Source organism: Episyrphus balteatus, chromosome 2 (genome assembly GCF_945859705.1).
Source record: "Episyrphus balteatus chromosome 2, idEpiBalt1.1, whole genome shotgun sequence".
In the NCBI taxonomy this organism is placed as follows: Eukaryota; Metazoa; Arthropoda; class Insecta; order Diptera; family Syrphidae; genus Episyrphus; species Episyrphus balteatus.
The window spans coordinates 143,302-165,195 of record NC_079135.1 but is presented as its reverse complement, the minus strand read 5'-3'; the positions used below and the strand labels follow the sequence as shown (position 1 = coordinate 165,195).

Sequence of the window (21,894 nt, the reverse complement as noted above, 5' to 3'; positions counted from 1 at the left end):
TAATCCTTGATTAAAGATAATCGATTGTCAACAAACCGGCCCTAAGTGTGCCTAAACTGTTATACAAAACTAAATAATGTGTTGTGTCTTGGCAAATTAAAGCCTGTAGATTTAGTGGAGAATAGAATGGAGGTAGCAAATTACTCAGATGATAATAAAAACGATAATTTGGCGAGATCATGACTATCGTCGATAATGCAGAAGAAGAGTTTAGCGAATAGGTGGGATTACTCTGTTTTCTTTTCTTTTATCAAGGTGTCTCAATTTGAGTTTATCGTCGGTTTAATACTACGTTTCCACCTACCCTAAATCCGAGATTTAGCTAAGTGCAAACTAAATCTCGAGATTTATTCTAAATCCACTTCGCTGAACTTCGGATTTAGGTTCACCTACCTTAAATCCAAGGTTTTTATATACTTTTAATCCGAGATTTAGAATAAATCTCAAGATTTATACTAAGTCTACTTAGCTAAATCTCGGATTTAGAGTAGGTGGAAACATAGTATAAAACTAAAAACAATACTAAACCTGAAGCTATTATAAACGTAACGTAATTGAGGAAACGTAACATTATCATGCGCATCATCTAGTGAACGCGTTCATTTTAGTGTTTGGATTTTAACAGATGTTATAAAAATTTCGAAATAACAATTGTGAATTTGCTACCCATTATCCATCATTTTGAAAATAGAGTAAAAAAAAAAACATCAAACCGTCACAGCTTGCTATCACAATTGATTTTTTGCTATTTTATGTTGCAAAATTGGAAAGTTATTTAATAAAAAAGAAACAGTGTTATTGTTATCAATTAGAATATTAGCTTACTTCACATAAATTTCTAATCCTTTATGAAAAGAAATATAAAAACATTTTATTGTTTATACCTACCTAAATACAACAAATAAAATTCAGAGGCATTCGATGGAAAGAAAAAATCGAAACTAATGACTTCGAATACAGCGTCGTCGGTTCAGAATCAGATGCAGTTAATTGCTTGTGCAGAAGTTAATTGTGTGTTTCAATTCCTATATTTTATGTTTTCCTATTAATTCGTTGAATTTGCATTAAATTTTATTGTAAAAATATCCCTGTTTAAATTTAGATACACATTTTTGTAATTGTTATGATTTTAAAGTGCAAACATTTGTTTTTTCTTCTAAACCAGAAGTTATTTGTGCAAAAAGGGTTTGACTTCAATAAAAAAATGTAAAAAAGAAACAATATTTTATTTTATAACTTAAACAAAGTGCACTGTGGCTAAAAATGTGTGCAATGATGGATCAAAAAACACGTTCAGCTTTAAGAAAATGCCAAATGATATTTAAGGAAAAGTAAAGGTTGAATGTGGTAATAACCTCTGCCCTTTTTATCTATACATACCCAAATTTTTTTTTTTTTTCTTTTTCATTTTGTCATAAAAAGCACTTTTGAGTAGATTTTAATGAACCATTTTCTTTTAATTGCAACATTTATGTACACTAAATGAGGTTTATTAAATATTATCTACATTCTTTGCACATTACTGGTTTATGATAGGAAAGGAAGTAATAATTAAAATTTTTAGATCTCAGAGAATTTTCTACATCAAAAGTAGAAACGAAACAAAATTTATTTTTCTATTCCTATTCAGATTACAGAGATTTCTGAAACGCCTTATACTCAATTATAAGCAATATGGATGACCTTGGGTTCTAAGGCAATCCAAGTTGACAGTGGCGAGTACATTGTAATTATTTTCAAATTGTTTTCAAGAATTTAATAGTTGTTGAAATGATATAATTCTTAGTTAAAAGGTTTGAATTAAAAACACAAGTAGGTTTTCGAGATATCTATTATGTATTTTAAAGTACAAAATTTAATCACCAAATAATAATGGAATGAAATTTCCTTAAGTGGTGAGTAGGGAAATGAGGGGGACATGAAACCATCTTAAAAGTAAAAATGGTCTTGTTCTTATTCTTGTTCAATTTCTTTACATGTACCTAGACATTGATTACGTTTGTATGCACATTTGCTACAAGGGATCAATGGATTTCATACAAAAATCTCTTTTTCAAATTTAAATCTACAGTGTCAAAGTTCATCTACACCTATCTTAAAGTACTACTAATGAATGGCGCCGGACCTGTAGTATTTAAAAATTTGATGAAATTAATTCCACAGTAGGATACTTTTTTGCTGAAAGTGTCTTCATTTCAATAGTGTTAAAAATCTCACTTCGGCCAAATATTTATATTTAATCCAGTTTACCACACGGCCTTAATTTTAAAAGTTACCCTGCTCCCTACACGATTAAAAGTTTAGTCGAAAAAACCCATATTAAACTTCAAAACAAAATTCGAATCAGACAGGGTTGCTTTTATTTACAAATTGCAAAAACTACTTTTTTTAATTAAAAAATGAATAAAAAAAAAAATATTTTGTATTAAAAAAAATGTATTGCATGCAAATACAAAATTGTACCTATGCATTGAAAAAAAAAAATTCAATGCAAAAATGTGCATTAAATATTTTCTTTTAATATTAGGCGAATTTCTTACAATTATTAATTGATTATTTGGCCTTACATTAGGTTCAATAATATTATAAATGAAATACCTAGCTAATGTATGGTCACATAGCCAAAATTGTAAGAAATTCGACGAAAATTATAAAAAAAACAATATTTAATGCACACATTATGCACTCCTTTTTTTGCAATGTAGAAATTTTTTTATTTGCAGTAACTTTTTTTAATAATGCAAAATATTTTTGGTTGCAATAAATAATTTTTTTTTTAATGGAATTTTTTTTTGTAATAAATATTTTTTTTTAAATTTCAAATCAAATGTTTTATTTAATTGAATAATGGATTTTTCGAATTTTAAGATTTCTTTTTTCGACAAGGAGATATCTTAAAATTCGAATTACGCAATTATAATTGGTCAAAACAAACTCATAATACTCATAATAATGTAGGTCAACGGTTCTCAACCTTTCAGAGTATGCGGACCCCTAACAAAAAAATTGTCAGTTGGCGGACCCCTTTCAAGAATAAATTTAATTTATTATTATGTGTAAGAGTGTAAGAATCATTAAATTAACAATTATACACTGTTGCTGAATGGTGAAAAAATTAAATTGAAAACTATAAAAAAAAACATACTCCCCGCAAAAGTTGCATTGGATCCAAAAAAGGGTAGCGGTCACGCATTCGCTTTGAAAATTGAAAAAAAAAAAACAAAAAACAAATTGGGTTATAAAACACATACTAGCATTTTGTTTTTTTTTTTTTTTATTTAATGACTTTTGCATTTTGTTTTTTTTTTTTTTTTTTATTAATTAATGCATTTATTCTTCTCTAAAAAGCCTCCATTAGTTATTTCTTATTAGAATTGAAACCTGAAAAATGAGCCTAAAAACAAACGATAGGTCAGGGCTTACGGAGTAAAAATATTTTTTAATTATTATTTTTCAGTTTAAGACTTTAGTTTACTTCCTTAATATATTTTTAATTCGTTTTAGTACCTTCCAACTCTGAAGTGAAACATTTTTTTTTTTAAATACAATGCAAGAAAACATATATTTTTGCATTGCAATGCGGGACCTCTATCGGTGGGAAAATATATTTGAAAAAATCATTGAATTTAGCAGGGGGTCGAATTTTGAATTTGCAGAAAATTAGCTTTCACTCCGGCAGTAGGCAGCAAGCCCATGTCATTATACATGTAGAAAAGCACTTCGTGATCCTTTAGTAATTAAAATTATATTCATGTATCTATTATTGATCTTAAATCTATTAAAGATTTAAGAACAAATGTTTGTTGAGCATCACATTAAAATAATGCTAAATACGTTTTTCTGATGTTTTATGGAAAAGCTGACGCGGACCCCCTGAAATTTTTTGCGGACTCCCAGGTTTACGCGGACCTCAGGTTGAGAACCGATGATGTAGGTATCTCCCCTATTTTGCCTCCACCCAAATGTGTCGGAAACTCTTCGTGTTGTGTTCAAAAAAGAACTTATAACATTTCGGTTGGTAATCCAGAAGCATTACAAATACTTCAAAGTGTGTTTCTTCTAAAAGGAATATATAGTAGATTCTGGATTTGAGTACTGAATCAGAACCAGAATCACCAAAAGGCACAAATAACTTGAATGTCAGTATTCTAAGGTTGAGTTTTTTTTTGGTAATTATGCTTGACTCGTGGCATCAAACTGTTTTTGCACAAGCTGAATTATACAAATTTCAAATATAGCAACTCAAATAATAGCCCAAATCTTATGTTCTATGAAAAACAAAGTGACCTAACTTAAGCCGAAAAAAAGTTTTACAACTTGTTCGTTTAGACTTCTGAATCCGAGAGCTTTTTTTCGGATTACCAAACGAGAATACTATTAAAGAAGTTAATAATACTCAATGTAAGCCCTTAACTCATAAAATGCTAACAAACGAGTAAGTATGTGCTTGCATACGGTCCATACAATTTCGCAATTTGCACCATATTAGAACTTAAAACATCACTGTAGCTAGAATAATAGTTTCCTGTTACTTATATAATCCACTCATATTTAATAATAAAACTACCCATGTGTTGAAAATAAGTAGAACACAAAGAGAGACTACAAAAAGGGTTAATAACAATTATTATTCTAATACTTTAAGGAGTTACTGTACTGGAAAAGTTTGTAAACAGAAATTAGCAACCTGAGAATATAATATGGAAATACCCGCCTAGTATGAATGGGAGCTAAAATCTCATATTACTTGTTTAGCCTTGGACGTTGTAAGCTATGAAGATCGCGTCGTAATTGTTTGTTATTCTTACTTGAACCGATGTACTTTTCATCTATGTGAGTACATTATATACGTGATGTTGTTATTCCCGAAATTCAATGCACCACAACTTTCTAAGATTAAATGTAAGATAACAAGCTACTTGTGGCTCAACTGTTTAGCCGATAACTTTATTATTGTTAATAGTTTATGTTTTTATACATACATATTAGGGTGGGTCAAAACATCGAAATTCTTTTTTTTTGATTTGGTACTCCAAAAAATCGATTGCTAGACCCCTCTAGGATATACACACCAAATATGAGCTCTTTATATTAATGGGAAGGTCCTCCGCTTTGCAATTTTCCATTTTTACATCAAGCTTCTACTAAAAAAAAAATAATTTTTTTATTAATTGACTTTTTAGCAAATTTGTTTTCATATTCTTGTAGGAAATTGAACGCTCTACAAAAAAGGCCTTAAACACTTTTTTCGTTTATCTAACCGTTGAATAGATATTTGAGGTCCAAAAATAGAGAAAATCTTTAAAAATTCGTTTTTTGTTCTTAATTTTGTAACAAATTGAAAAATTATAATAATCAAACGCGCAAGACAAATTCTTTTTGCAAATTGATTGCTCCACAAAAAAGGTCTTAATAACTTTTTTCATTAATCTAACCATTCTAAAGATATTCGAGGTCAAAGTTAAAAAAAAATATAAAAACATTTTATATTTTTAAAAAATTTCCAATTCACTGAAACTTCATTATTTTCAAATTAGCAAGATATATGCTTGTAGGGGCTTAAACGTTCTACAAAAAATTCCTTGGAATCAAATTGATTGCTTTAACCGTTTAGAAGATATTCGTATCCAAATCGCACTGCATAGGGGTCATAAGATAACTATTGAAATCAGTGAGCATTGGTTTGGATACGAATATCTTCTAAACGGTTAAAGCAATCAATTTGATTCCAAAGAATTTTTTGTAGAACGTTTAAGCCCCTACAAACATATATCTTGCTAATTTGAAAATAATGAATTTTCAGTGAATTGGAAATTTTTTAAAAATATAAAATGTTTTTATATTTTTTTTTAACTTTGACCTCGAATATCTTTAGAATGGTTAGATTAATGATAAAAGTTATTAAGACCTTTTTTGTGGAGCAATCAATTTGCAAAAAGAATTTGTCTTGCGCGTTTGATTATTATAATTTTTCAGTTTGTTACAAAATTAAGACCAAAAAACGAATTTTTAAAGATTTTCTCGATTTTTTTACCTCAAATATCTATTCAACGGTTAGATAAACGAAAAAAGTGTTTAAGGCCTTTTTTGTAGAGCGTTCAATTTCCTACAAGAATATGAAAAGAAATTTGCTAAAAAGTCAATTAATAAAAAAATTATTTTTTTTTAGTAGAAGCTTGATGTAAAAATGGAAAATTGCAAAGCGGAGGACCTTCCCATTAATATAAAGAGCTCATATTTGGTGTGTATATCCTAGAGGGGTCTAGCAATCGATTTTTTGGAGTACCAAATCAAAAAAAAAAATTTCGATTTTTTTGACCCACCCTAATACATATATACTTAATATTATTTATAAACTAATAACAGAAATATGTTTCTGAAAAATTTGTTAAAAAATAAGGTTAAAAACAAACTGTAGCCCTATTACTGAAAACAAAGCAAATTCCAGTCATTGAAAGAAAATGAATGCCGACATTTTCACTCTTACTTTTAAATTATTTGAACCAAACATAGGAGTGTAGACCATACAATGTGTTTAAGGAAAAGAATTCTGTTTTAATATTCTTTAAAAACAACAAAACAATACAAAAAAAAAATCAAAATGATTTGAAGTTACAAGAAAGGAAAAGGGTGCACAAAATAGAACGCTAAAAGAAAAATTCATGTGTTTCAAATTAATTTCAAAACACATGGCTTTCCTTGTCGTTTGCCCTGTCATTTTATTAGATTAAATACACAAAACATATTCAGAGGGCAATAAATGTACCATGTATGAAATAATTTCACCCAAATTAAACAATATAATTAGGTTGATTTGCCTCTTTGGCACTTTTTCAAGTGTTAAGCATTTTATATTAGCTGTTTGTGTTGGCAGAAGACACTGTGTGAAGCACCTTAACCCACAATGTTTGATTCTTATAGGTTTTATTTATGAATGATGACTGTTAAGTAAATTTAAAGGTTCCCATATACATATAATGCACTTGAAAATAAAATATCTCTTAAACTTTAAATTACTTTGCTTGTAAATTTAATAATACACACTTTATTTTCATTGGATACAATTTCATCTTCATCTTTCCCTTTATATTTAGAAAATCGTCCGCAATTATAAACACTCTTAATCATGCTGCACATAGTTAATTCAGAAAGTCCTAAAAGCGAAATGGATAATTCTCTTCCAATCATAGACGTCCCAGTTCAAGAAACAGAAGATATTTGCGAAAATGTTTTGGAAAACAAAATGATAGCTATAGAACTAAACGAAGTAACCGATGAAGCTTCCAAAAGTCATCTACACTATGACGGCAGCGATAGTGGTTTGGATATAGCTACAACTGTAAACTTACGTTTACAACGTGCACTAAGTAGTAACAGTGGTGATTACGCTAGCAGTAGCGGTGGAATAGATGTTGAATCAAATATCAACGATAATGTGTCATGTGGATCTAGTATGATAAGTTGTACGTCCGATTTGGGTGGAGAAAATAAGTTATGTACTACAGTTCCCCATAAAAAATTAAACTATGAGTGCTGTAGCGAGAATGGAAGTGAAAGCTCTTCAGTTGCTGTCGGATGTAAAATCCGTAAAACAAACAATGTAAAGAAAAAGGTCGGTATGTTTGAACCGACTTCTATAAAACCGGTTTGGAAAATGAACGATTGTAATCAACAAAGCACTCCACTTAATAAAATGAGATCTCGTATGAATAATACGTCGCATACAAAAACAGAAAGCTTTACTTTACAAACACGTGAGCGTGCAAGATCTCGAGAGAAAGCCGAAAAACCACTGTCCAATTCCTCAAGCAAAAATGGCACTCCTCCCTTTCGTACAACTCCAGTAAGACGAACACCAAAGCCCGACTCCTTGCCAAGTGCTTTGAATTCTACAGTATGCTTACAGCGTGGACCTCAAAGGACTCCATCAATGACAAGAGCACGTACACCAGGGACTCCCTCTGATGATGGCCGGTGGCCTTCGATTGGAGGCCGAGGGACAGGGATTGGTATAGGCCCTAAACGTGGAACCTCTGTAACACCAGAATTAGGGTCACTTAAAATCCGAGGGCAAATAATGTCTTTTGATTCGAAGTGCTTGATGTCTAGTGGAAATTCATCTAATACATTACCTCGTAGAAGAAAACAAAAATCCGTCGAAGATTTGAGAGGTAGAGCTTCACGCAGCAGCTCAAATTCAAGAGATAATGGGATGGTTTCATCGATTACTGTAACAACAAGAAATAATATGGTCTCAACTTTTTTTACACCTTCTAAAACTTATACTCCACCAAACAAAGTAAGTTACAGAAAAACAACATCCAAAACAAGGATCTACCACGAAATGGGAATTCAAACGGTTATGGGTGGACAAGATGTTCAAAGAGCATTCAATGGAAAAACATGTCGTTGTGTGCAGATAGATTCAGCAGAGTTTGCAGAAAAGCAAACACAATCCGACATCAGAGACATTGAAATAGAACATCTACGCGATGAAATACAAAAACTTTTAACTAAACAAAATGAATTAGGGAATAAGTTAGAAGAAAAGACACAAAAAGTTCAAAGCATGGAACAACAAATAATTAAAGAAAGAGAAGATAAGATTTCGGCTCAAAGAGAATTAAATCAAAACACTGAACGCGTAATAGGCATGCTGGAATATACACGCCAATCGCAGTCAGAAGAAGGTAGTTGCGACAGTCTTATGATGCTAGAATCTCAAATACAGATGTCTGGTCATGAATTAGTTGAAAAGCAGCATGAAATTATAAAGCTACGAAAACTATGTCGCACTTTACAATCAGAAATGGAACGTGTCTTGGTCGCACAAGAATGTCTGATGCAGGAAAAAATATGTATGGAGCGGGAAGCAGTTGAGCTGCAAGATTTCCTTCAGCACGAAAAAACAGCCATGTGTGATGCGCTAACAGAAAGTGAACTTGAATATCAGAATTGTAAAAAAATGCTGTCGGAAAAGGAAGAAGAGGTGAAAGTTTTACGTGACGAGTGTCGACATTTAGTCAGATTAAATGAACAACGGAGGTAATAATCTGTACAATATGCGTATTTCAAACATAACTTAACTTTTCTTTCTTAAAAGGCAAGAAAACAAGCTTATGCAATCCAAATACTCACACCTTGAATCAAAAATCAAAGATCTTAAAGTACATCAAAGTACGGCAGTTAATGGGGCTTCAATGGCGCTCTCTGGGCTTCATACTAGATTGGATAGTTTGGTAGAGCAACTTATATCTTCATATAATATTGCCGAACATGATTTAGAGGTATGTACATTTGTTTTGTTTTTGAGATAAATAAAACATACATATTTATTGAATAGGATTTTGCCTATCACAACGAAGCTTATCCAAATAGCGTCAGTAGCTGTAACGTTACTCCTGAATACGAAAACAATACCGATATAGGGCAAATAGATCAAACTGACGGTTCACTGTCTCCTCAAAGAAATCAATCTTTTATTGCAGCAGTTATTAGTGCTATTCGAAATGCTACGGCTCCAACTGGAAGAAAACTACGGTCTTTTAGTGGTAAACCAACCGATCCCGGTAACGGAGGTAACATATTATATATTATTTAATCATTTTAAACAATATAAAAGAATACTTTTATTTCTCATAAATAGATGAATCTGATTCTACAGAAATGCTGGATTCTGAAACAGAACCGTGTCTAATGATGGATAATGTTTTAGAGGATGTAACAATGCCTGATTCCCATTCTCATAATATGGTCTCCTCAACTGGAATTGCAATTTCTCAAATAGAACTGCCTACTGACTTAGTTAATGCGGGTGACGATTCACTTCAAAACCTGTCGCAGGCAATTACAAATCGACAACAAGCTGAATTGCAAATAACTTCAACAGCATTAAACGTAGTTTGTCAGTTTGGGTAAATATAAAACAATATTCATTTAAGGCTTTGAAGCGTTCTCGTATATTAATTTAGGATAACATTAACAGTCGGCAATTCACTAACTACCCGAGGTCATATGGCGGTTTTTAAAATCGATTGAGGGAAAATAAGCTTTTAGTTTAAATGGGTTAAAAACAATTTCAACTAGAAAAACCCTTGATGAAACCCAAATTTAAAATCCTTTTGAATGTTAACAAGTCCTTCGTGAAATCAGGCATACAATTGCCAAAACCGTCTTGCAGCTTCATTTTTGATTAAAGTAAAAACACTTTTGCACGGCAAAAACAACAAATGATTGCTGAGGAAAAAAAAAGTATTCGATTGATTTTTACAGCGAAACCTTTTTTTTCAAACTTATACTAAACTAAAGTTAATCAAGTTAGATAGAGAGATAATTTTAAAATTATTAACATTCAAAAGTAGTTGTTTAGTAGAATTTATTATATAAAAAGAACTTCAAATACTCCATTATTATTCCCTACTAAAATTTCGTAATTTTATGTATTTTTAGTAAAAATTGTGAAAATAGTTTGGGAGACGAAACAAGCTATCATGAATCTGTCGCTGAAATGCCGTCTATTGTTGACTATTGCTCGACGCAAGCACTTGTTGATCAAGTGATCGAAGTCGATAATCTCATCACAAAATTACTTAAAGTTTTAAGACTGATTCAAATGGATAATGATCTTTGCATTCAGCAACTTATTGTCGATAAGTAAGTCAAAATTCTTATAAATAATTATTTCAAACAATAAACTAATCAAACGCTTATTTTTAGAAACAAACTTCAACAAAACAAAGAAGATATGTTGGAAAAATTCAAAGACCTACAAGATATGAACAACAAATTACAAGATGAACTGATGGATGCTACACAAGAGCTAATGGTGAAAACCAACGATCTTACTACTTCTAAAGCTGATATTCAGAGACATAGAAACGAAATAGATGTAAGATTTTAATTACACCCCAGCAGAACCACTATCATTTTAAAAGAAACTTTAATTAATTTTCAAAGAATCTTCAATTTAAAAACCTTATCATTAATTCAAAAAACATACATCACAATTTATTCACTGTTTTTTTGTTCTTTATTATAATTTCAACCAATATTATATTTTTGTATATTGCTTATGTCTTTTTTTTTTAATTTGCCAAAAAAAATATTGTACATGTCGATTGTTTGATCAGACAATTTGACTTTCAAAACACATACATACTTTAAAAATTGAATATTTTTTCCATGCCGATAGTTGTTTTGCCATACGTATTTGATTTTGTAAACTTTAAATTGTTTAAGTTATAAAATATGTTATACCTAATGTAATTAGAATACAAATCAGTATTTTATTTTGGCTAAGATATAATTTTCATTATGCGTTTTTGATCTATTATTTAAAACAAGTATTTATTTTCCTGGAGAAGTGTGACTACCAAATTTATGCATATCAAATCGACGGTTACTTACTTTTGAATTTTATATGCAATTTATAATTATGTTCAACATTTTGGGCATTGCTTTGGACAAAAATTGCATATTCGATAAAATTAAAGTGAAATAGGTTCAGTTAACTCAAAATTCCCAGGCAGTTATTTTCCTACTCAATTTTGTGATTGCAATTTGCAATACGAATATTCAGTACCTCATGCCTTGAGATAAAAATTTAAATAGTCGTTTCTTTTTTCAAAATTTGTTCATAAATGACTAAATGAGAATATGCCTTGCTATTAAATTTGAAGTTCCATTATTTTATTGTGTTATAGAAACGAATTGAATCTAGGCAAAAGGTGTGCAATAAAAAACTTGCGACAGGAATCGAAAACAAACGGATGATAAAGTCCAATGGCGATGTTTCAGTATTTTTTCGCAAGCTCAGTAAATAATAAGGAATTATGGAAAATATAAATATAAAAAAACAATTCAAAACAAGTAAGTACACACATTTTATTACGAATAAAAATGCTATATGGATGCAATTGTTTAATGAAAAATGCCAAACTGAAAAAAAAAATTGGCCTAAATGTCCAATTGTTTTTCTCTATTTTTATAAAATATTGAGATTCAATCATAATGTTGGAATACCAATTTTTTCACTTCAGAGGTGCGGATATTTTTCAGCATACACAATTAATTGTTTCATATGAATGGAATGTTTTTCTAAAAACTATTTAAGAAACTATTATCGAAAATGATAAACAACATAACGCAAAACAAGTAGCATTTTGCATTCCCTGGCTCATATTAAATATTTTGTGTGCTGCAGGACATCCGCACCCTCAATGATCTGCATTTTGTATTGCTAAGACAGTAAAAAATAAGAATATGTCCTTTATTGAAGACGGAAACGATACGTATTTACTCAAAAAAAAAAAAGAAGACAAACCAACACCCACTAAACGTTCGTTGATAACACATTTTTATGATAAAATTATCATGAAGTATTGAATTTTTATTAATTAATATAAAAATCAATTGTATACAACTTTGTCCAAATATAAGCGAAGTGAAAAGCTTCGATATTTATTATCTGTTAGTGCGAACAATTTTAACCATTTCTTACAAGTAAATCATTCATCAGAAAAATTATCGAAATTTAATTAAAAATTTAATTAACATGAAACTCGGACTAAATACGTACAGCAATGGGACTAAAAGTTAATTTAAATTTGGTCCTAAAAATATGCATCGGAGTTCGTTTTCTACTTCTTATAAATAGTGCATTTATAATACTCTCTCGAAATCCCCACATTCGATTTTTATTAAACTGCACTTGATGTATTAACGCTCGGGTATTTATAGGCACATGCCTTCTTGCTGCTGTTGTATGCCCCAAAACAACTTATCTCCTTGGAGAGTACATGCAGCTATGAACATCATGGAAATTATCGTGAATCAGCAAGAAAATTTTGTTTTCCTGGATACCAATAATATCTGAGGTAATTTTTTGAGGATCACTTAATCCCATACATTTAAGTACATCGTCTACGAAGGATTAAGGTCTTCTCTGGGTGAGCTACACACGCATGATGATTTTGATGACTATAAACTTTTCTAATGACTGTTATAAATTAGCATATTTATAGACACAGTCTGCAATTAACATTCCAGAACTCTTAAAAATATATTGAAGCTTACTTTTATTTGATTTTTCACCTATGGGCACATTATATTATCTTGTTTTAAATTTCCTTCTATATGTGATTCAAAAACATAACGTTTTTTAAGTTCCCTTATGTTTTTATTTTTGATTTTTCGATTGCATCATGTCATAAAACCGCACAATCGCCTCCATATCAAACAAATTTGAAAAATTTTGTTTGTAAGATATGTATATTATAAATATATTTTTTTCATATAAATTCGAATAGAGACTTAATGAAGACATTTGCCAGCTAAGCACCTTATGTAGTCAAAACAATTCACAGTGCAATTCATTGGAACAAGAGGAAACCTCGGAAGGTATTTTGAGAATGTTACAATTATGGAATAAGAATGGGCATTTTGCAGAAGCTGATGTTAAAGGTTATTTAGCAAGTGTCTGCATTGAGGTATGTATAGTATAGTAGTATTAATAATATTTTGTTGAACTTCACTAAGAATAAATATTTCAGAATATTACACAACCTGACGAATCATTAAACTTGTTTGAAACGAAGATAGAAAATATTTCAAATGAAAAACCAATACTGGAGATTCGACGTCAATGTGAAATTATAAATAACACGTTAAATGTTCTCAACAAACTCGAGAATATTGTTCGAGAAAATCCGTTACTACTTCAATTACAGCACGACCTCAAGAAATTAAATGTGGAATCTAATAATTCTCATACCTTTTATTCAACTTTGATGCTTTCAACTAGTACATCTTCACAAGACCATATTAATGCCAATGACTCCCCAGCGACTGTGGATAAAATTAGTTGCGAAAATTCTGGAAACCAAACACCTGTCTAATAAATCATTTCACATAGTTAAACAAAAATAAGATACGCGCTGGTATTTTTAAAATTTTAAATAGGATGTTTCAATTATACAGGAAAGTTTGACGTCCATTTAGATTGTAATATAAATTATGCCGCATTCTTAAAATTCCAAATCACAAGAATGTTTGATACAGAAATGCTTTAGCAAAAGTGTAAAACAACCTAAAAAAAAGCTTGCCAATTGAACTATTATTAAGACATCAACATATACAATAAGAATTAAGTCCGCATTTACTGCTAACAGATTTGAAAAGTATTTAATAAAAGTTAAAGCTCATTTAAGTGTTGTTTTATTCTAATGGTATATATCATGGATTTGTTACGATTCCTTAAAAAGCTATCACGGAAAGGAAATTTTGTATAAATATTTAAAACCAAGTTCTGTATTTCAATTTTTGCGGATTCATTTTCTTACAACAAAATTAGGTCATGTGCATTTTATTGACTTACATTTTTAAACCGAATTCAATTCACATTATTTCTACTATCTGAAATTGGTACCTTTTTCAGTTAATGTGAATAATTTGCCAAACCATTGTCCGCACTTATTTTGAATGTTCTATAATATTTTTTTGTAGTCAATTTATTACAAAAAACATATAAATACAAACATACAGCATATAAGGATAATACATTTTTGTGAATCTGAAACGTATTAGAATGGCAGTTTTATTAATATTTTCCTTGAAATTTTGAAGTAGTTTCACACGCCGTAAGAAATAATTTCACTTCACAGAATATAAACAAAAAGATTACCTTGAGTTTTAACAATTCGAAACAATCTGGAAGTTTTCAAAACTGAACGAAATGTACAACAGGACATTTTATTTCCATCAAATTGAAACAGTGATTTCTATACACTTCCGACCCAGATGCCAAACTTGGATGTACATTAGGGTGTGTCAAAATTTTCAACTATGGAATTTTCAAATGTAATAGCTTTTAAAAGTTGCATTGCGTATCAAAATTAAATTCTGAGTTCATAATTTTCATTTTGATTAATATCTTTGGCTCGCTCAAAATATAGGAAGAAATCGAAGAGATTTGGATTTTTACAGGGGGGTCATTCCGTTATTTTCAAAACGATAATCGTTTTACAATTTGAGAATCTTTAAAGCTTAGACCTTAGACCCTTATACAACTTTTGACCACTATTACATTGCAAAATTAGATTACTTTTTTTTTCGCCATACAAAAGTGACACACCCTAGTGTACATTTCATGCAATTTTGGAGTTCCAAAAAAAAACAAAAAATGCGATACGATAGCAATTCAGGATAGGATAAAAATATTAAACAAATACGTAATAACTCCCGATTCAGTATTCATGATCTTATTTAGAATTTCCATTATAATTCTTAACTTTATCTTAGCTTAAATAATCAAGTTTCTTTGTTACTTCTTATAAATTAGAACCGCTATAAGGTAGGCCACAGGTGAGTAAAATCTTGAATGAACCTAAAATATTGCCAACCTAAAATGCAAGTTGAGTACTGACTAGGTGCATTTTTTTTTATAATCATACTACTTCAAACATTTAATTAATTAACTAATTTTTTCTGTTTCTGTACTAATTTTTTTTTTCCTATTACAAAAAAGTCACTAAACAAGTAAAATATTCTTATAGATAAGTTTTGTGGTTGTTTTATCATAAACTAAATCAACAAACAGAAATCGATGATATACCTATACAGAAAAACTATATATATTTATAATTAATATTAATAATTTAACAAAAACAAATCAAAATTATTTGAAAATAAAAAGTTTCTCATAGTTTTTCATTCTACAATAACAACAATTCACTAAGCAATTTATGTATACGTATTATTATGCTGGTAAAAAATGAGAAAAATCAAATTCTCAGCTGTACCCAGCAAACAAAATGTTTATACATTTCAGTGACGAACACTGCACCCACCCTTTTCTTAAAGCTAATTTTTTGTTTTACCTAACATCAGTCTCAAAAACTCAAAATAAATAATTTAATGTTAGGCGTGAAATCTCAAAAAATAAAAAATGAAACAAAATTATACACACATACTCTCCCAGAATTCCATTTTCCGTCGATCACCTATACAACACGAGTATATTGAAACAATGAGTTTTTTCATGGAGCTTAAGTATTTTCGAAAGCAAAACATTTAACGGGTATATTTTTGGTTCACGCATACAATGGTGTCACGCTTAAAATGATGTTGAAACGCAAATTTCGATGAAGCTACATATTACGTTTTGCTTTTAGTTAAGGATTGATCTTCGAGGAATCTGGTGATTTTTCAGTTCAGAATACTTTTTCTTATCGAAAAAATTTAAAAAAAAAATAAATAATTTACAATGAGTACTCCTTTTGTTGTAAGTGCACTTTTTTTTGTTAATTACAAAGATGAAGACTAAATTTATAAATTGTTCCATTATTTATTTAAGGATGAAGATCTTACTCCAGAACAGATTGCCGGTAAGTTAATAATCTACCTTAGTGTATCTGATTGGTATTTTTTTTGTCTGAGTACAAACGCGTACATTTATATCTTCAAGTATATCCCACCTTTGTAGTAAAAAAATTAAGTTCTTTCAAAATGATTCAAATAAAAATCAAATATGGGTGTGTATTGTGTACGGATAGAAATTATATTCATATGATCTTTAACTTTTAAAAACTTGATCGGAATATCAATTTTCATTATTTTATTATATAGGTGGGATTTCTAGAGGAATAAGGATTTAAATTAAAAATGAAATTAACGCATTTTTTTATATTTAAAGTTCTCCAAAAGGCATTCAACAGTTTTGACAGCCAAAAAAATGGAAGTATTCCAACTGAAATGGTAGCCGATATTCTCCGTTTGATGGGTCAGCCTTTTGATAAGAAAATCTTAGATGAACTTATCGAAGAAGTTGACGAGGATAGTAAGTATTCATATTTTTACTAACCTTAACAACTTTACTAAGATATATATAATTTTTATTATAGAGTCTGGACGTCTGGAGTTCGAAGAATTCGTTCAGCTTGCCGCCAAGTTTATCGTTGAAGAAGATGCCGAAGCGATGCAAAAGGAATTACGTGAAGCTTTCCGTCTCTACGATAAACAGGGCAATGGTTTCATCCCAACATCCTGCCTTAAAGAAATTTTGAAGGAATTGGATGACCAACTGACAGAAGCTGAGTTAGACATCATGATCGAAGAAATCGATTCTGATGGTTCAGGAACAGTTGATTTCGATGGTAAGTAATTTTGCATTATCAAAAAATAATATCATTAAGTCGAATAGTGTACTAACACACAAACACTTGTGATTTGTGAATAATGAAGAATGAATTAAAAAAAAAACGCTTGAATAATTTCCAAAAAGTTTAATTTTATCAATTTAAGAGCATAAACGTTATTTACATTTTGATAAACAGAATTTATCCCAAAACAAATAATTATAACGTACAAACATATTTTCACTACCACCGACCACTCCCACGGTAAAAATACATCTCAAATAATATAATTAAAATAATTTGATAATTCCAAATCATTGACATTCTAAAAATAAATAATATTATTTTGTTCGATGAAAAAAAAATAGAGCCAAATTGCTATTTTGTTATTTCCATGAAACTGAAACCATTTTTCGTTTATTTTTGGATTGTATTTGTATTCAACGATTTTTTTTTCGTGTATTCATTAAAAATCTATTTTTGAATGTACATATATCGCCTTTAAGTATATTGGTGTAGTGCAATAAATGAAAATTGTTTCGTTTTTGTTTACAGAATTTATGGAAATGATGACCGGGGAATAAACTGGAGAAGATGAAAACACCACCTGTACTTATTTCGATCCTTACTCTTTTTCACTTGTGTAGTGAGACACTTTTGTTAACAAAAATATTTTACATTAATTCTAAGTTTTTTTAAAATATATTTGTTTACTTAATTTTAATAGTAACAGCAATTACATTCTGAAAGTGAAGCTTTTTATTGACTATAAAATGGGAATACATTTTCAGTTTTGAGTTTAAAGTAAACGATAAATTACATGTATATTTACATAAACCTTTTTTATTAACTCTAATACAAAAATACAACCTTATATTCTATGTAAAGGTTGATGTTGATAACATATTTCAGATGAAAGGAGTATTTTTAAGACTTCTCAAAGTGTTTTTGTTCACGTATAAATAATAGCTATCCATCCGGCCTTCAGCAACATGAAGCATTTTGCTGAATTTTTAAAATTAGAACCAAAACAACCATTCCCTACATTATATTTAGACCAAGGATACCGAAATTTTGACTGGAAAATCAAAGTTAACAAAATTAACGCAAATACGTTTCTTTTGTTTTTCTACTTCGTCGCACTCGTTAAATGAACGTTTGGAGAAATCTTGCATGAACACATGAAATTACTTTAAATTGATATTTAGGGCAAAGGACGTACAAACATTTGATGGAGTTGATGTTTCTCTATATCTAATACAGAGAGTTGTTATTAGAATCATTAATTGAATCATGCGCAGTAGGTTTAAATAGCAATTCAATAATTTATTAAAGCAATAAATATGTGGGATAGAAAATGTTTACATATTAATATTGGAGCAGCATTTTTAGACTTCAAAGAAAGCAAAGGAAAGAAAGAAAGAGAGGAAAGTTTAAATACCAAAGTAAAATGATTGTAAATTCATTCTTTAATTTTTGAAACTTCTAAGGAAAATAATTGCTTCGAAATGGAAATTTAATAAGAACTTATACGGCCCTAGCGAGGTATCCGTCGGAGCGGAAAATTCTCCAATTTCATACGAAACTTGCTTCGAGGTGTGCTTTTGAAAGGTAAAAACTGTCCGATTCGGATGAAATCGGACAAAATCCGCTCCGACGGATTACCTCGCTAGGGCCGATAATAAAGTCATAATATGTGAAAGATTGCGAAGATTATTTCCTCATTACATTATAGAGTACATTATCATATAGTCATGGAAAAATTAAAGGGGTCGCACATATTCAATCATTAGAAAAAAAAAATTAATTGGGTAGGTATGTAAGTTTGATGCAGTATAATTAATAAGGCTACTTTATACCTTTTGTGTAAAATTTTTATTTGTAAAGGTTATTGTTATAAATAAAAGATGATTATTTTCGTTACTATATAAAAATGCAATTGAGTTAGGGTATGCTTAAGCAAACTTATATGTACGCGAAAAAATTAAAATTGCGTTTTTACCGCGTGTTTTGTTAAATATGGGGAAAGAATATAATTAACCTATAGTTTATACACAACCTATGTAGGTATACGATGTACGTTTGGCACGCAAAGGTACCTGTTTTTCAGTGAAGTGCGAAAATGTTTCTTTTAGTGGCATTTTGCATTTTACTCAAAAGCTAGACCTGCACGGGTCAAATGGATTTCGGATTCAATGCAAAGAGATACCTACATAACCTCAGGTGGGGTGGGTCTGTTTCGTTGTAAACGCAACTTTTTTTTAAATAAAATAAATAAATAAATAAGTCGATTCCACCCTCTGTAACTATCGCTTTGGCCATAAATGTTTGTCACTCGAAAAGCGATCCAAAAATCGGAGCAGTTTTGCATCTGTTTTCTTGGCACCTGATACGTGGAGAGATTCTCTGATATATCAGGAAAACTGAAGATTTTACATATAAATCGTAGATACCCCAGATATCTTCTGTGTATCCCTCATATAAATAGGACAACTACTTATTATCAGTTGGTAGATATTTAAGAAAAGGTAGGTATGTATTTGATGTTTTAATTTGGTACACAAAAATGCAAGAACGATGCAGTGCAATAACACCCGCGGCAATAACCCCTGCAGTTGTCATTACCCAAACGAAAAGGAAATATCCCCTGCAGGCTTTATTTCCTTTGGCAATTACATCCGTGGGTGTTATAGACTTTTCTTATTTTTTTCCAGTTTTAACTGACCCACTTTATAAGGCACTTTCAGGAAGTATGGTGGGAGCATGCTACCTCCCTGCAACACCCCTGCTATGACTATAGCTATAAGATTTGGGGTGGGTCCGTGGTTGGGTGTAGGCAAATTTTCTTCAAATGTTTCTTGGAATCCATAAGAAACTTTGTACATACCCAACCTTGTCCCCACTCCAAATCCTATAGTGGGCCCAAGTAGGGGGCTTGCAAAATTTTAAATGCCTTGTTACAAGTTAAAGTGCTTATTATTCACATTCAGAATGACAAAAGCAACCGTGTGGCTTAATGTCTTTTCGAAGTGGGTGTTATTGCCACTTTTAAAAAGAAAGAAAGCTTATAAATAATAGCTATCCATCCGGCCTTCAGCAACATGAAGCATTTTGCTGAATTTTTAAAATTAGAACCAAAACAACCATTCCCTACATTATATTTAGACCAAGGATACCGAAATTTTGACTGGAAAATCAAAGTTAACAAAATTAACGCAAATACGTTTCTTTTGTTTTTCTACTTCGTCGCACTCGTTAAATGAACGTTTGGAGAAATCTTGCATGAACACATGAAATTACTTTAAATTGATATTTAGGGCAAAGGACGTACAAACATTTGATGGAGTTGATGTTTCTCTATATCTAATACAGAGAGTTGTTATTAGAATCATTAATTGAATCATGCGCAGTAGGTTTAAATAGCAATTCAATAATTTATTAAAGCAATAAATATGTGGGATAGAAAATGTTTACATATTAATATTGGAGCAGCATTTTTAGACTTCAAAGAAAGCAAAGGAAAGAAAGAAAGAGAGGAAAGTTTAAATACCAAAGTAAAATGATTGTAAATTCATTCTTTAATTTTTGAAACTTCTAAGGAAAATAATTGCTTCGAAATGGAAATTTAATAAGAACTTATACGGCCCTAGCGAGGTATCCGTCGGAGCGGAAAATTCTCCAATTTCATACGAAACTTGCTTCGAGGTGTGCTTTTGAAAGGTAAAAACTGTCCGATTCGGATGAAATCGGACAAAATCCGCTCCGACGGATTACCTCGCTAGGGCCGATAATAAAGTCATAATATGTGAAAGATTGCGAAGATTATTTCCTCATTACATTATAGAGTACATTATCATATAGTCATGGAAAAATTAAAGGGGTCGCACATATTCAATCATTAGAAAATGATTGGGTGTGGTTGGGTGTAGGCAAATTTTCTTCAAAAGTTTCTTGGAATCCATAAGAAACTTTGTACATACCCAACCTTGTCCCCACTCTAAATCCTATAGTGGGCCCAAGTAGGGGGCTTGCAAAATTTTAAATGCCTTGTTACAAGTTAAAGTGCTTATTATTCACATTCAGAATGACAAAAGCAACCGTGTGGCTTAATGTCTTTTCGAAGTGGGTGTTATTGCCACTTTTAAAAAGAAAGAAAGCTTGGAGGCTTGCCGTTGCATACTGAAAAACTAGTATGAAGCATTTACGTGGGACCCATGATTTCCAAGACATCGAAATCATAACACCGCCAAAAAATAAAGATGTTTCAATTTGAAGTTGAATTTACATACATATATTTTTGTTTGGTAATAGATTTCAGTAAAAAAAAAACTGTATTTCAATCACTTACTTTTTGCATTAAGTACTCCAAGAAGAAAATTAAATTAATTTTAATGTTTTTTAACTATTAAAACAATTATAAACACTCAATTGTAAATAAAAATAATGAAATATAACCAAGTTAAACAAAACCAGACGAATTTGTTTTTTTTTTTTTTTTGCCAAAAACTGTAATTTCAAATCAGATTATTCATTCACAATCACAATTTTGTAAATAGTTCACAATGATTGTTAAATTATCGATCGACTGACAACAGACATGAACCAGTCTGGTTCATGAGCATGCCTTGACAAAAATACAATATAAGTCCACACACTCACCCATAGTGTATCTGAAAAAAACCTTAATCACTTGACTATTTAATTTGTGTGTGTTATTTTATTTCTTATTTTTGCTGTTGATTAAAAACATTAATGAATGAAA

General features: G+C 30.4%; 3 protein-coding genes across 7 annotated transcripts in view; 2 read left to right on the top strand and 1 right to left on the bottom strand.

The window, feature by feature from the left end:
• Nucleotides 1–21,637, bottom strand: part of LOC129908268 (uncharacterized) — a 32,415-nt gene extending 10,778 nt beyond the window's left edge. The window contains exon 1 of one of the 2 annotated variants that reach the window (XR_008771253.1): nucleotides 21,481–21,637. Coding sequence is in view for 1 of the 2 variants with exons in the window: in XM_055984655.1 (XP_055840630.1) it covers nucleotides 15,969–15,984 (16 nt within the window). In the remaining variant the exon portion in view is untranslated. Of the gene's footprint in view, nucleotides 1–15,968; nucleotides 16,000–21,480 lie in introns of those variants that run through there. The other variant, XM_055984655.1, reaches the window with a different exon arrangement.
• On the top strand, nucleotides 688–14,201 carry LOC129908266 (uncharacterized). 4 transcript variants are annotated; one of them, XM_055984649.1, is made up of 9 exons: nucleotides 688–1,011; nucleotides 7,095–9,045; nucleotides 9,104–9,287; nucleotides 9,344–9,578; nucleotides 9,647–9,914; nucleotides 10,450–10,653; nucleotides 10,717–10,888; nucleotides 13,308–13,487; nucleotides 13,551–14,201. In XM_055984649.1, the coding sequence occupies exons 2-9, from the start codon at nucleotides 7,127–7,129 to the stop codon at nucleotides 13,893–13,895; spliced, it is 3,507 nt and encodes a 1,168-aa protein (XP_055840624.1). In that variant the 5' UTR covers nucleotides 688–1,011; nucleotides 7,095–7,126; the 3' UTR covers nucleotides 13,896–14,201. The 4 variants fall into 4 exon arrangements, with proteins under 4 accessions (XP_055840624.1, XP_055840625.1, XP_055840623.1 ...); XM_055984650.1 differs by having other exon boundaries at nucleotides 688–1,337; XM_055984648.1 differs by having other exon boundaries at nucleotides 688–1,347.
• Nucleotides 16,147–17,881, top strand: LOC129908269 (troponin C). Its single transcript, XM_055984656.1, has 5 exons — nucleotides 16,147–16,279; nucleotides 16,352–16,382; nucleotides 16,691–16,834; nucleotides 16,899–17,150; nucleotides 17,688–17,881. The coding sequence occupies exons 1-5, from the start codon at nucleotides 16,262–16,264 to the stop codon at nucleotides 17,714–17,716; spliced, it is 474 nt and encodes a 157-aa protein (XP_055840631.1). The 5' UTR covers nucleotides 16,147–16,261; the 3' UTR covers nucleotides 17,717–17,881.
• Nucleotides 21,638–21,894: the final 257 nt, after the last annotated feature.

Coding starts and splice junctions, on each gene's coding strand:
- LOC129908269 (XM_055984656.1), top strand. Junction 16,383..16,690: donor TACTCCAGAACAGATTGCCG/GTAAGTTAATAA, acceptor TTATATTTAAAG/TTCTCCAAAAGGCATTCAAC. Junction 16,835..16,898: donor CGAAGAAGTTGACGAGGATA/GTAAGTATTCAT, acceptor TTTTTATTATAG/AGTCTGGACGTCTGGAGTTC.
- LOC129908266 (XM_055984649.1), top strand. CDS start 7,127: ATGCTGCACATAGTTAATTCAGAAAGTCCTAAAAGCGAAATGGATAAT. Junction 9,915..10,449: donor AACGTAGTTTGTCAGTTTGG/GTAAATATAAAA, acceptor ATGTATTTTTAG/TAAAAATTGTGAAAATAGTT. Junction 10,654..10,716: donor CAGCAACTTATTGTCGATAA/GTAAGTCAAAAT, acceptor GCTTATTTTTAG/AAACAAACTTCAACAAAACA.